Below are 16,122 nucleotides of genomic sequence, written 5' to 3'. Positions count from 1 at the left end.
ACAGTTAAAGGTCTGATGTAGTTTATGAACGTTAGCAACTAATATATAAAAATATAAAAAGGGTTCCTTGTGTGATTGAGTTTAACTGCTGATGTTCAGTCACAGTTATGACTAAAAAAAACAGCTTCTATGTCAGTCAACTTTTTTAAATCCGTGTTTCTGACTCTTTAGTGTTCGTGTGAAACAAAGAAATCGATTCATGCAAGAAAAGGTCGATAAAAGTTTTCGAAAGACGCCGCCGGAGGTTTTTTTTTTCTATCTAGAATCTCATTAATCGGATCTGAAAAGAAAAAACAGGTCTGGATGGCGCTGGGGTTCAGCGGGGCAGACGTAAGTGATGAGGAGGCTCGCAGACGGGAGATGAGAAGGAAAGAAAAAAAAAAAACAACGTCGGAGGAGGAAATAATGGAACGTGGGCATGTTTGTCAAGGTCGCAGCGAGGTGAGCGGCGGAGACGACAACAGGCGTCACGTGCAGGATGTCATTAAGAAGAGCGTCGGCTGGGTTGGGGAAAAAAGAAAGACTTAATCACGCTCACCTTGCAGGCGGACGCCACCACCGTCCTCGCCCGGTCGGACGCCAGACAGAACATCTCGAAGCCGTGGCCGTACCTGGTGATGACAGGGGGATGATTATCACGGCATGCAGAGGAGGAGGAAGGACAAGAGGATGGAGGGGGAAGATAAAAAGATAAGTGACAACAAGAAGAAGAAAAAAAAGGTGTCGCTGCAAATTGAATCTGTGTCATTGCGACGAGTCACATTCCTGGTCGTCAAACCGCTGACCTACTGTAACCGTCGTCCTGGCAAAAGGTCGGGACGCGAGATCTGCTCGGAATATGTTACGGTTTTCGTTCCTTGGCTCAAATCTGGTTAAAATCTAAGGTCGTGACCCGAAGGAACTTCTTAACGCCGAGGATCGGTTTCAGTTTTAAAGAGCAAAGGTTCATGAACTTCTCCATTTTTTGATGTTGAACAAAAACGGCACAATTTCTTCTCATGAATAGAAAGCCCTGAAAAAAAAGAAATTCAAACAAAGAAAAATATTTTTTTGTGAACTGATGAAACAACTCTAACTTCCCAAATGTGGGAAAAATAAACGTATAATTATGAATCAACCAAATCAACTCATCCATAATTTTTTTCTTCCAAACAATACATTAAAATTCAATAAATTGTGAATTAAACTTTGAAAAGTTTTGCTCGTGGTTCCCTTAAAAAATATTCACACGTAAAATCTTCATTCAATTAAATCTGTAAATGTAAAGTGTACAAAATAAAATAATAAACAACTATACGATGTATCATAATACTGTAGGAAAAAGGATATATTTGTAGTATTGTCTGGCAGACTGTATCCTCTCGTCCTCAGCCAGTTTTTTTGACACCACAAAAAAATCCCATGTTGTTTTTCACGACAATAAAAGTATCTGGTTCCGATTTGGATTATGCTATAATTGAACCTAATTTTAATTGAATTAATCTAGTTTATTAAAATTTAAATTACATTTTATTTTAGGGATATAAAAGCACTACGAAAAGTATTAAAAAAAACATATAAAGAACAAATAAAAAGGCGAAAAAGGGGAGAAAAAAAGACATTCAAACAAAGAAAATATATGTACAAAATTCATGAGAAAAAAAAAAAGACATCAAGACCGGCGATAAATAAATTGTCTAATTTAATTTTATATACATTTTATTTAAAATTATCATGTAAAATCTCTACGAAAAAAATATATTAAAACAAAGATTTTTAGGAAAATATATGTATAAAAATAAATGATAAAAAAGGACAGCAAGACTGGCGATAAATAAATTGTGTAATTTAATTTTATATACATTTTATTTAAAATTATCATGTAAAATCGCTATGAGATAAATATATTAAAACAAAGATCTTTAGGAAAATATATGTATAAAAACAAATGATAAAAAAGGACAGCAAGACTGGCGATAAATAAATTGTGTAATTTATTTTTTTATACATTTTATTTAAAATGATCATGTAAAATCGCTACGAGAAAAAGATAGTCAAACAAAGATCTTTAGGAAAATATATGTACGGTTGAACTAGTGATAGTATTGATGAATAGCGATTTTTAAACGTTTCAAAACGACCAGTTTTATAGTATTAGTTGAAGTTCATTCAGGCTAAATAATCTCTGCCTCCTTATTTTAACGCATTTGCCGACTTATTGGCCCTCGTATAAATCGACACACAGTAAGCGCGACAACACAAAAACACTCTAAATGTCTTTCTCTTAGTGTTAGTCGAGTGAAGGTCACGATGAAAAGAACAATGTCATCAGATAACACGAGCTACGATCCTCTCTTCTCGATACTAATGGAGTCATTTCCACACGTGAGTCTCTCAAACCATTTGGCGGCGCGACGGGAGTAGAAAATAATTTGGTCATTTACTCATTATAATGCTATTTTAATGCAGCCCATGATTCACAGTGGTGTCAACAAATTGGCTCCGAGAGGTGAAGGGACTTGAAACGCACACGGAAACACACACACACACACACCGAACACACATTCACACACACACACCGCTCAGATTAGCTCTAAATGGTAACACAATGCGTCATGCTTATGGCAGATTGAGCAGCAAATTCATTTCCACGACGGCCACAAATAGAGGAAATGGATTCAGGGGCGGGGGGGGGGGGGGGGGGGGGGTCACGGGATGATGGGATGGTTGGATGAAAACAAACGAGGGATGAAAAAAGAGGCGTGAGAAATACTTCAAGTCTAAGGGCAAGGAAGGATATTACTATTCAATAAGTAATTTAGCCACATTTAGCGTTTGGATGAACTTAAATTGTAATTTTAAATTAAATTAAGATATTTACCCTAATTTTTCCCACACAAGGGATACCACAATTTTTGATCACTATCTATATAGCACTATATAATGCTACATGATCCTAAATTTAAAAAAAAAATGCAATAAGGAAGCGAAAACCAAAAACTGAAATTTTCAAACGAATAAATAGTTATTGTAAAATCACAGAAATGAACCATTTTTAATTGGGTGAATAATTACCCAATTAAAAATGGTCTGTCATTTGACAATAACTATTATACAAGTAAAAGTTTTCTTCTTATCTATGCAACAAACTGTCTACATTTTTTTCATATATATATACAAATAGTTTCGAACAAAATTCATATTTATACTTATATTTTAGCTATATATATATATATATATATATATATATATAGCTAAAATAAATATGCAAAATTCAGTATTTATACTTCTATTTTAGCTATATATATATATATATATATATATATATATATATATATAGCTAAAATAAATATGCAAAATTCAGTATTTATACTTCTATTTTAGATATATATATATATATATATATATATAGCTAAAATAAATATGCAAAATTCAGTATTTATACTTCTATTTTAGCTATATATATATATATATATATATATATAGCTAAAATAAATATGAATTTTGTTCAAAACTATTTGTCTTTAACTGACAAATGAATCAGTTTGTTTGTTTTTTTAATTTAAAGATTAAGTTGAAACATTTTTAAATTGAAGTATTTACTTGGGGGTCGAGGGTCACATGCAGACTTTTATGGGGCCCTTATGAGGTCAAAGCGAAACTAAAGGCCTCCAGTTATTTTCTATTTCCTCTCCATTATTGTGTCCTTTTTTTCTTTTCCTTAAGACATTACTGGAGTAGTTTGAAGCAACATTATTTGACTCACTATAGTGTGTGATTTTCTTTTTTTTAAATTCTAGTACTAATGTTTATTATTGTTTAGATATTTATCATTACTTTTAATTATTAGTGTGTTTACTATACACATTTTATCATTATTTTAATTATTTCAAAATGTATTTATAATTTGTTATTTTTTAAATAATCCTTGTTTTTCTTGTCATTTTTCATTCATGTGTACTTAATGTCCTAAAATAATGGGTATGTATGTTTAATCTTTTTTTGTGAACTGACACAACAATTCTAACTTCCCTAATGTGGCAAAAATAAAGGTATATTAATTTTCTACCCAACAATAAATACATGTTAATTTAAAATGTGGTGAACGAAACCGCGGAATGTTTTGCACGTGGTTCCCTTAAAAGATATTCACACGTCAAATCTTCATTCATATTAAAAATCTGTTAATGAAAAGTGTACAAAATTAAATAATTTTAAATAAAATAAAGTTAAATTCATGTTTTGGCTTATTTTGGAATGTCACAGCATAAATACAAAGATATATTTGTAGTATTGTCGAGTACTTGACTCTGGTGTTGCAGAATTAAAAGCTGCTGTAATGTATAGACTGCATCCTCTCGTCCTCAGCCATTGCTGGGATCTGGTGGGATTCAATTACTCCTTTAGCTGCAGAGGATGCCATCTGGTGGCCGGGAATTTATTTGCAACACAAAAATGAACAAACGCTGTGAACAACTGCAATTGTGAATAAAAATAATATTTTACGCGCTTTATTGACATATAAACCCTGAATAAAACATGATAAAAAATATAATTTGAAAGCCTAATATGTATTTTTTTTAAGTATCCATGCAGTTCTATCATTAACAATACGATATAACGAAAAAATTAATTTGGCTGTATTTAATAGATTTTGCTTTTTTGTCCTTTCGCTTAAATATTTTAAATGTCTTCTTCTGTCTTTAGGCTTCAAGGCCCCTCACTACAGTGAGGAATAATGTGGCCCTTCATGAAGTTTCTGCAGTACTTCACCGCAGACAAACATCACGAGTGTATATAAAGAAACAAACTGAAAAGTCTTGATCGCTGAAATCATTCCAAAAAACCTCCAAATAAAGTCCGTTGCCTGAGATGCGTGTTGACGGCTCAGGTGAACTCGGTTACTCACAGCTTCTGGACCTCAGGCCAGCGTGTGTTCTGGTGCAGATAATCCTCAGGGGGAGGTTCTACGGAGAGGAAAACACAGAAATCAACTCAAACTGATGCTTTAAATATAGCTGCTGATTTACTGAAAATATTCAACAGCTCCGGAGGATTCAAACCAGCGGTGGAGTTAAGCTGGGAAACACAGTGTTTCGGTTCGGGAAATATAAAAGTTAAAAACGACTCGGAATCGCCCGGAGACAAACACTCTCTCACATTTGAATTCGGACCATTAGCGAGCAGAGAATTCTTCACCAAAAAAAAAAAAAAAAAAAATGAAACAAGCCACTTTTCAAATTCCAATTCTTTGAGGCCAAGGATCATAAGCACCAGTTTGCCAATCTTCTCTCCGGAGCTGCAGGCGAGCGTCGCCTTTATGTCGCATGTAATTGAAAGCTACGTGCTTCTGCATTTTTTAAAAGGCGTAGATTCGGCGTTTTTTCTATTTCTCCTAATTATCCGTCCGCCAATCGAGGAGGGAGAAATAATTGTCATCAACCCACTCGGGCCCTTTTGCTGGATTTCCAAGAGCCACAGCAGGACGGAGTCTTCTGTTGGCAATCGTACATGTTTGTTCGTTTACAGACGAAGACGAGGCCCGGACCAGGTGGCGACGGAAGCCGTCCTCGTCTTAATGCAGCTGCTATTTACTGCTTTGAAAAAGAGAATTCAACCGTAACACTTTACATTGAGTCATTGATGTAGACATGCAGGTAATAATGACTAATTGTATTTATTTATATTTTTTATATATATCTTTTTTTAATTTAACTGTAGTTACATTTATCTGTTTTTATTTACATTTTATTCATATTATAGTTATTATGTATTTTATTTTTATTGTATCATTTTATTTTAGATTTTAAATCATTTTTTGTTTAATTTATTTAATTATTCTTATTTTATTTTATTGGTTTGCACTCCACTCCTCATCTAATTTGAACTGTATTCCTCGTCACTCTCCTCCCCTCCGGTCGATCACAGCAGGAGTCTGGCTCTGCTCGAGGTTTCTGCCTGTTAAAAGGAGTTTATTCTTTTCCACCATCAATCATTGTGATTGGCTGTGACCAGTTTTTTATTTTCTCTCATATAGTGTAGTGTAGTATAGATTTATTTAAACAGAAAATCGTCTTCAGATAATTTATACGAGTAGACACTTGAAATAAAATTGAATTGCATTAAAATACATCATATCATAAAATATTTTTATGAAAAGCAACAAAAACATACCTAAATTAAGAACATTTCACATATAGATATTACATGATTGCAAGTTTTAATGCAGTATTTTTTTTATTTATTATAAGCTTTACACGTATTTTATTCTAATTTATACATTGATGTCTAATAATTTATTTTTGTATGTATTTTACAAATACATACATATACATATACAAATACATTTAATAAACTTAAATAATATAATTTAATTGAATGTTTTCTTCCTCACAATAATTATACATAAATTAAAAAACATTAAGAATGAAAAACTCACATTTGTGCCTGTGGTTGCCATGTAGTTTGTGCGAATTATATTGTTATTAATATTTTTATTTTTATTTTATTTTATTCCAATTGTATTTTAATTCTCTATTTTTGTACCGTGTTATTTTTTTTTCTTTGATTATTCACGTTACTTACATTTGATATCTTTACATTTATACCTTTGTATGATTTTGTTTCATTTATTTCTCTTTATTTTAAAGTTTGTTACTACAGCAGCCTTTAACCCATTTAATCGTCTGCAAAATAGACAATAAACTTGATCCTGACATTTGTAGAAAAGATCTTGAATTTTCATTTTTTTTACAGATTTTCTGCTCACGTGACAAAGTGTATCATTTGTCATAAAAAAATAAGTTTGAAACAATAAATAAACATAAATGATTGACAGCCAGAGAAGCTCCACGTACCGCTGATGTTGCGCGGATGGAAGTCCGGCTCTTTGTATTGTTCGGAGATCCGCTGCTCCTGATGTGAGCTCTGTTCAGCTTTCACTGAAAGATCCCCTGTAAGATTTAAAAAAGTGGTACAGATTCAATATTTTCTTCTAAAAAACATGTTGTGGCTCAAACATCCGACCTTGATAAACAGCCTTGTTGGACAGACCCAGAGCCGGCGTGCTGGCACCTTCAGGAAGGCTGGCTCGGTTCTGAGGAACATCAAGACCAATGAAATCATGAGGAGACACGAGTCAGTTTTAAAGCGAACAGGTTCATGAACTTCTCCATCTTTTGATGCCAAAAATAAAAATGTCTTTCTTCTTATCTTTTTTTGTGAACCGACGAAACAACTCTAACTAAATAAATGAATAATAATTATTAATCAACCAAATCGACTCATCCATAAATGTTTTCTTCCCAACAATAAAAACATTACATTTTAATAAATGGTGAATTAAACAAATTTTGCTTTAAAAATATTCACACGTCAAATCTTCATTCAATTAAATCTGTAAATGAAAAGTGTACAAAATCAAAAAATAAACAACTATACGATATATCATAATACTGTAGGAACAAGCATATATTTGTGGTATTGACGAGTAGACTGTATCCTCTCGTCCTCAGTCAGTTTTTTTGACAACACAAAAAAATCCCATGTTGTTTTTCACGACAATAAAAGTATCTGGTTCCGATTTGGATTATGCCATAATTTAACCTAATTATAATTGAATTAATCTAGTTTATTATAATTTAAATTACTTTTTATTTAAGGAATATAAAAGCACAACGAAAAGTATTTAAAAAAAACATATAAAGAACAAATAAAAAGGCGAAAAAGGGGAGAAAAAAAGACATTCAAACAAATAAAATATATGTACAAAATTTATGAGAAAAAAAAAAAAGACATCAAGACCGGCGATAAATAAATTGTGTAATTTAATTTTATATACATTTTATTTAAAATTATCATGTAAAATCTCTACGAGAAAAATATATTAAAACAAAGATCTTTAGGAAAATATATGTATAAAAATAAATGAGAAAAAAGGACAGCAAGACTGGCGATAAACCACAAAAAAATCCCATGTTGTTTTCACGACAATAAAAGTATCTGGTTCCGATTTTGATTATGCCATAATTTAACTTAATTTTAATTGAATTAATCTAGTTTATTATAATTTAAATAACATTTTATTTAAGGAATATAAAAGCATTATGAAAAGTATTTAAAAAAAAAACATAAAAAAGTTTCATGAAAAAAGAGGAGAAAAAAAGATATTCAAACAAAGAAAATGTACAAAAAAAATTAAATTAAGACCAGGGTCAATAAATTGTGTAATTTAATTAAATAAATTAAATATACATTTTATTTAAAATTATCATCTTAAATCGCTACGAGAAAAAGATACTCAAACACAGATCTTTAGGAAAATATCTGTACGGTTGAACTAGTGATAGTTTTGATGAATAGCGATTTTAATTCTGAGGAAGATCAAGACGAATGAAATAATGAAACACACAAAAGTTCTACTTACATCCGAGGTCATCAGCTCCTCCTCGGAGAAGCCGGAGATGTTGGCGAAGTTATTCACGAAGTTCCTCGGAGCCTGAAAGACCCGCAGAACCTTCTCGTCGGCGCCGGACACGAACTGGAACCTCCCGACCATCGCCAGGCAGTGGATGTTGTATCCGTGGATCTGTGGTCGTGAGATCTCGTGCCAGGTGACCTGCAGGTGTGAGATGAACAAGATTGATGTGTTGGAGAAAACCGGGGTTGTGTGTTCACCCGAGAGTACAAAGGGAGGCACAAGAATAGAAATTCAGGAGATTCCACGTCTCATTCTGTCTGACAAACCAGTTCTTATCCACGTCTTAAGTGAAGCTAGACTGGAGCGGCGGCAGAAATAATGAGGCTCAGACTTCCATCTCTACAGAAACATCCTCGACTTCTAGAATACAGAGACATTCCAAAGTAAATCTTTGTCGGAATATAAAGTATTAACCTCGTACCTGTCAAGATTCTTGACGACTTTAAAAGATTCAATGATAAGGTTTGAGTTTTTATTGACATTATATTTCAATTAAGTTAACTTTAATGGAAGCATATCAGGGACATCAGAAGATTAAAATGTTGAATTTAACGTTTAAAATGTAGAAATTGAAATATTTTTTTGGATTTTTTTAATTATCATTGTTTTTGTTCTCATTTTTCATCCACATGTACTTTATGTCCTAATATAATATGTATGCAAGTTTAATCTTTTTTTGTGACCTGCTGAAAAAATTAAAATTTCCTAAATGCGGGAAAAACTGATTAAATTGATTTTTTTTAACCATTTTTAATTAATTTAATTCAATAATTGTATATTAAAGGGTAAAATAGTTTTGTTTTTTAAAATAATTTAATATAAAAATAAATAAAAAATATAAAAATGTTGATGATCGTCGTCCAAACAAGTTGATCTGTACTCTTTTGAAATAATACCAACATTTTTATATTGATAAAGAGATTAAATATAAAAAGCCTAAGAATAAAACAAATAATTAGAATACTTCCAGCCTTTAGGTGGCAGCAGTCATTACGTTCTCCGCAGCTAAAGAAACAATGAGATTTTGCAAAATCCCAGGGATGACTGAGGACGAGAGGATACAGTGACTTCAGCAGCTTTTAAAGCTGATGTTTGGACATATTTTGGTTTTAAAACAAATGAAAGCAGTTACGACTTCGTCAAGAGTCATGTGGTCTGTAAATACTACAACACCAGAGTCAAGTACTTGACAAATACTACAAATATGGAGTTAGAATATCAAACTCTGTTTCAAAGTAAAGGCATTTAATTTGAAAATATTCAACATTTTTTATTCCATTATAGTGAAAAACGATTCAAACTTTCAATTAACAAATTAATGAATTAAATGCTTAAAAAATAACATTTAATTAAAATAAAAAGTAATGATGAGTTTAACCATTCAATATTCTGATATGATTCTATACCTTTATTTAAACAGCAACCATATCCATAACAATGGTTGATAATAAGATGCACTAAAAGTATAATTGACTTGCATTTATAAGTAAAACACTGTATACAACACACTGGCTTGTGCAAGTCTCTCCTTTTTTAAATCATCCTCTTGTGCAAAAACTGCTTCTAAATGACCATAAATGACGTTTAACGCTGAATAAATGCTTATTTTCACGGGACACTAATGCTTTTAACAGGTCATGTGGGAGTCAATCGTCTTTTACCTCCTCGCTGTTCGTTGACCTCCACGGAGCGAAGAGTCTTGCCGTTTGGTCCGAGCTCACGGTGACGAGAAAGTCTCCCTCGGGGTCCCAACTCAGGTCCTGGACCTCATCAAAGTGACCGGACGTCACGATGGCAGACCTCCACTCGTCCTGCAGAAGAAGACACAGTCACACTCCAGATGTCTCGTTTGAGGCACAAGGGAATATAATCTAGATCGTTTGAAGTGCTTACAATGACTATCATGCATCATGTGTGAGGATCGGAAACAGGTTAGAAGAAATAAAAGGACTTAAATAAGCACTAAAAGATTTAAGGGAAAACTAAGGCAAAGGTTTTTTAGTAGTGTGGGTAGATAACCTAACATTACAATAAAAAATAATCTGGCATTTTTACCAGTTTTAATTTATTTTGAAATATATGGCATTAATATATGTAAATCTCTAGCATTATTGACACTAAAATACACACTTTAATTAGAAGAATTGGGGGTTTGTGGGGTTTAAAACCATTAATTTTATCAGCAAAACGTTGCTCAAACTGTGGAAGTAATAATACCAGGTGAAAATCCATACACGTGGTACAAAAGACTCACATTTGAAAATACTCAATGCGTGTTATGATATTTTGCGGTTAATAGTCGACATCTTCAAGAAGAGATCTAGTCATTGATAGTAACTTGGGATAACTTTGGGATGATTCGATCACTCTATGAAAAATTAAAGGTAGAACCACCTTATGTTGCTTCTGATTGGTTAATATTGATTGGTGGCCTCCATGATTGGCTAGATTTATACAAAAATGACCAACTTGTATTATCATTGAATAGATAAATATAGAGTTTATAATCGGTAGATAAGTGTGAGAGATGTGAAGTTTGGTTTGAGAATGGCTCACAAATTAAATGTTGCAGCGGTTTTATATGGAAATAAAAATAACAAAAATAGCAGAATTCAGCTAAATAGCAGATATCTAGGATCCCTGCATAAGCCCCGCCCCTTGAGCGGCAGCACCAAAAGATTTGATTGGAACAGCCGTGTGTCAATGAAAAACAGCTGATTTTGTGTGTGCGATGATGATTCAAGTCATAAAATAATGTGATTCTTGAGTCAAATGGTTCATTCATTTGAGTCATCCGAGTAGAGTCATGACAAATATGTAGTTGTGTTTCAATATTGACTCACGTGGTTATGAACATACATTGTACGTGTCAAGAATTCTCTATATATACAGTATTTATGATTTTTGTAGCAAGTAGCCACATGATAAAAAAAATGTTTTGAAGAACACCTACCCACCCTTCAGGCATTTTATATTTAAAATATCAACCAACTCAAGTACAAGTGAAGGAGTACTGTATCCTCTCATCCTCAGCCATCAAGTGAGGATTTGAATAGTGCTTTGTGTGTGAGAGACACTATCCTTCCATCAAATAAAAAAATACAAAAGTAGATGATAACAATATAGAGAAAATTACTACAAACTATGATGCAACATTAGTTTTTAAATGTTGTTTTTCAGGCTCGTTCATCTGGTTCCAGGAAGGACATTTCTAGCCTCACATTCACAGACAGGTACGAGGGACGGCGGCTTTGACTTAAATAAGGATTACCTCATTGTTCTGGTCTTTGCTCCACAGATGCAGAGCTCCGTGGTAAGCATGAGCGAGCATCATGGAACCATCTGGACTCATCTGGCAGCCCAGGAAACCCATCGTGTTTTCACCGACTTCGCCGACACGCACCTGGAGGGGAAACGACACATGCATGGATTTGAAAAAAAAGGACATAAATCTGGTGGTTTATCTGTTTCATGGACAGAAGAGGAGCGTACGTGACATGGAATGTTGTCGTTCATCTACACAACACTACACACCACTGTTGGTGTTTAACTTAAAATACTGCTTTCCAATTTTAAGATGCGAAATAATTCAAATAGATTTCATTAACATTTTCGGGAAATGTTGATAAAGGGTCTAAACAAAAACGAGAGTTTAATATTGGCGTTGTTACAGATTACCATGTGGATCCATGAATCTTTTGAAGAATTTGTCACTCTATTTGCACAAATGAGTCCTGTGCTGTGTCTCAAATCGCATACTACTCTTAGTATACTAGAAGATAGTATGCATTAGTTTAGTTTACGTACTAATTAGTACGCAAATTCTCCACAGATAGTACGTCTCAAATCAAACACTGCTGCTACACAATAACAGGAAATGATGCGACAGCTTCTTCTTCTACTTCTATTTAACGATGTTTCAGCTGTTTGAAGGCTATCGCCGACACCTGCTGGCAGAACGTTATGCTAGTTTGGAAAAAGAAATAAAGAAAAAATATGAGAATCTAAATAATCGCAAGATATTTAAGCTGGTATCAGCACCGAAGACGTGTCATCCTCATAGCTGCTGCTGAAAATGCACCTGTAAGTATATGAATATATATATATGTATTTATATATGACGTAACTTCCGTTTAAAACGTCACTAAGATGGCGGCTGTTTAGTATGGTTAGTGTCCATCGAACCATGCTCAGTTTTGTGGGCGTGTTAGTAAGCCAATTTAGTGTGCACTAAATTTCGCATACTAAGAATTGAGACGCACTAACGCACTAAAAATACTAACTTTGAGTACGCTAGTATGCGATTTGAGACACAGCACTGGAGTGTGACTGACAACTGTACTATTGAGCTCATTGGATATCACGTGGTATTTTGTTTTTTAATTGGGCGGCAGAGAAAAAAATAAATAATATAAACAATTTCTGTTCTATTGAATAATGGAGTCTGAAGGTTGTTTTGTTTTGACAAAAAGACCAGATTTTCTCTCGGGTAACAGGTTTATTGTCTTGACGTGTCAAGAGTCACAGACAACTGTCCACCAGAGAAAACGAGTAAAACAAACTCCATATGATTTATTTACACTGTTTTTATCTGAAGGTCTGTGAATATAATGCTGACCTTAAACTGATGTGCGGTGCAACGAAGGTTGTCGAATCTCTGTTGTATTTGTATCTTTGGCTTTATACTCTCGCTTTATACTCGTACATTAATCCGTTCGTTGTAAAGATGTACTTTTGTTCATCAGAACTTAAGTTGCAACAGTAAAAGCTTTGAACTGTTGGCCTCAGATTAGCAATGAAAGCAGCAGCAAAATATAGGATTAGTTCATGATTATTCACTTTTCCACCCACTGACCGCACCCAGTTCCTTTAGATCCTTCAGGTGTACCACAGGGTTATGTCCTGGGACCCCTCCTCTTTATCACCTACCTCCTCCCCCTCGGCCACATCGTTCCCCAATTTATTAATTCCTCAATTTCCACTGCTTCACAGATGACACCCAGCTCTAGCTTACATGCAGAACCAACTTGTCACTTCCGCCCGTATCCCTTGACCCTGAGGCCTGAAAACCAATGTGTTTGTGGTATCCCTTGTGTTGTCTCTGCGTCAAGGTGACCCCAAGGCCTGAGAACAAATGTGTGTGTGGTATCCCTTGTGTTGTCTCTCGGTCAAAGTCCCCAAATGCCTGGAAATAAATGTGTTTGTGGTATCCCTTGTGTTGTTTCTGGGTCAAGGTGACCCAGAGGCCTAAGAAAAAATGTGTTTGTAGTATCCTTTGTGTTGTCTCTGGGTCAAGGTGACCCCAATGCCTGGAAACAAATTAGTTTGAGGTATCCCTTTTGTTGCTTCTGGGTCAAGGTGACCCGAAAAGCCAGAAAACAAATGTGTTTGTGGTATCCCTTGTGTTGTCTTAGGGTCAAGGTGAAAAGCGAAATTCTTTCATTTTACATCTCATTTTCATTAAAGTATAATTTTATTAAATTCATCTTATTTTATTGTATTTTATTTCACTACTTATCAATGTTAAATAATGTCGGATTATCATCTTCACCTTTAGCCCACTTGTATTAAAAACAAAAAATAACATAAAATACAATGAATGAAATACATTACATACATTTATTTATTTATACTATATTCCATAAAATCACAAAAGAAATCCTGTTTTGTATTTTCAATGATATTAAAAAAAAAAAGCTTCTGAATCTAATCTACTCTTTGAAAACATTGTATTTTAATAATCCAGATGCACTGGGAATATTGAATAAAAACTACATACTGAATACAAAGAATGTGAACAAATGACGACGACATATTATCGCCACTTCTGGCTCTACTTTAAAACCTCTCCTCGACTCCTCGTCTGTGAGTTTGAATAATGCAGCCGTGATGCTTTCACAGTGTGAACTTCTGCGAGGTTGATCCGAGGACACAGGATAGGTCTGTTTTTAATCCTGCATTTGTTTCTATAATCTCTCAACAGATGAGCAACAATCAAAGGCCAGTGGGTTGTTTTTTGTTTGTTTTACACCTCCTTATTCACCAGTAAAACATCTTGACAGCAATGTAAAAAAAAATACTAAACCTTTACAACTCACAAAGGGCTAAATTAACTATTTCAAACAAGGAATTACACGTTATAGTCAGGAACAGGAAACTGAAACGAGGAAATCTGCATATTTACGGCACAATAACAGGATTAAACCGACCAGGATTTAAACACGGAAATAGAAAAAAAATATAGAGTCACACGTCTTTGACATTAATAGAAGAAGAAAAGCGAGGTTTAGAGACATTATTCATAAAATATCGCATGCATTAGTTATTACATAACAAGCAGGATAACATGTCGGATTAAAGGAATGAAGGGATGAATACTTCAGTGAAAGACTTCAATAGATGTTCAAAAATAAAGACGAAACGAGAGCACGTTTAGGAAGAAAATGAACACGAGATGTTTCGACTGTGAATATTAACAACTAGTCTTCAGCTTAAGTTGGATAAAAAATGTTGTTTGTACAAGAATAAAATAAAAAATAAGAGGAAATGACAGCACAGAACAAACACAAAGTAGGAATTGTAATCAATTTTTTAGCACTTTTTAATTCAAATCATGTTCACCATCATGTTTTATTAATGCTGATCCTTGTTGGGATTTAAAGGTCTCCGTGAAACTTAATGCAATAATAGTATAAATCAGAAATAATGCAAAGCTTAATCCTCTCAACGTTATGGAATCATTTGTGTATCTTTCATTTTCAAGTGTTTAGCTGCAGCCTCGTCGTGGGATAAAAGTTTAATTCGTTACTTTTCCGAATTTGACCTTTTGTTTAACCCGAGGCGTCCTCCAGCCATCTTTCAGCAGGAATAAAAATGAGTAACATCCCTACTAAATAATACTTAATAACTATTTTCAATATGGAGAACCAGCTGGTCTACTCTGAGTCTCCAGAGGATGACGAAGCTAAATTTATGCAAGTAGCCCTCAGAAATATTGAATTCAGAGACTAACAGAAGAAAAAAAAAGCTTAATAAATAGGTCAAAATAATAGGTAAGTAAGTAATTATTATATGTAGAGCGTCTTACTCAGACCATCACAAAACGCTTAAACAATCAAAAACAATACACAGTTAAAATACATACTTTAAAAGGTCAAGACGACATTGAGACGAACAAAGCAGCAGCAAGAAAGTTAACAAAAAGCACAAATAAGAAGGTCTTAAGATGTTTGAAAGAGTTTTAAGGATTGGGGAAATGTGAGTTCTCCTACTAGAGTGGCTCAAAATTATCGCTGCAGAGTTTTAAAAAAAATTAAAAAAAATTATGAAATAAAACTAAAATGTGAAATCTGCAATGAAAAAATCTGCAATCTGAAAAATGTATGACACAAAAGAAAGATTAAACTTACCAGGATTTAAACACAAAAAATATTCAGTGTGTCTTTTACATTAACATGGGAAGAAAGGCGAGGTTTTAACGGAGAAAGTGTATGAATTAGTTAATAGGAGTGTAAGAAAATATCAAAACAGCTAAATATTGCAATGTTGCAATACAGCGTCGATAGTCATAAGCACTGTATCGTTAACTTTCTTTTTTATGTATTTTATTTTCGTTTTTTTGTCGTCATGTTTTATTCTTATCATGGTAATTTTATAGATTACAT

The 16,122-nt window shown here is 33.6% G+C and overlaps 1 protein-coding gene across 1 annotated transcript in view; it reads right to left on the bottom strand.

Annotated features, from left to right (window-relative positions):
• Positions 1-16,122, bottom strand: part of elp2 (elongator acetyltransferase complex subunit 2) — a 38,394-nt gene that overhangs the window by 5,824 nt on the left and 16,448 nt on the right. The window contains exons 11-17 of the mRNA XM_087786376.1: positions 11,730-11,861; positions 10,120-10,269; positions 8,405-8,596; positions 7,006-7,075; positions 6,837-6,932; positions 4,889-4,946; positions 539-611 (exon numbers count right to left, since the gene is read on the bottom strand). Coding sequence (XP_087642502.1) covers positions 539-611; positions 4,889-4,946; positions 6,837-6,932; positions 7,006-7,075; positions 8,405-8,596; positions 10,120-10,269; positions 11,730-11,861 — 771 coding nt within the window. The remainder of the gene's footprint in view (positions 1-538; positions 612-4,888; positions 4,947-6,836; positions 6,933-7,005; positions 7,076-8,404; positions 8,597-10,119; positions 10,270-11,729; positions 11,862-16,122) is intronic.

Source organism: Callionymus lyra, chromosome 3 (assembly GCF_982586985.1).
Source record: "Callionymus lyra chromosome 3, fCalLyr1.hap1.1, whole genome shotgun sequence".
Lineage (NCBI taxonomy): Eukaryota > Metazoa > Chordata > Actinopteri > Syngnathiformes > Callionymidae > Callionymus > Callionymus lyra.
This window is presented reverse-complemented; position numbering and strand designations above follow the sequence as displayed.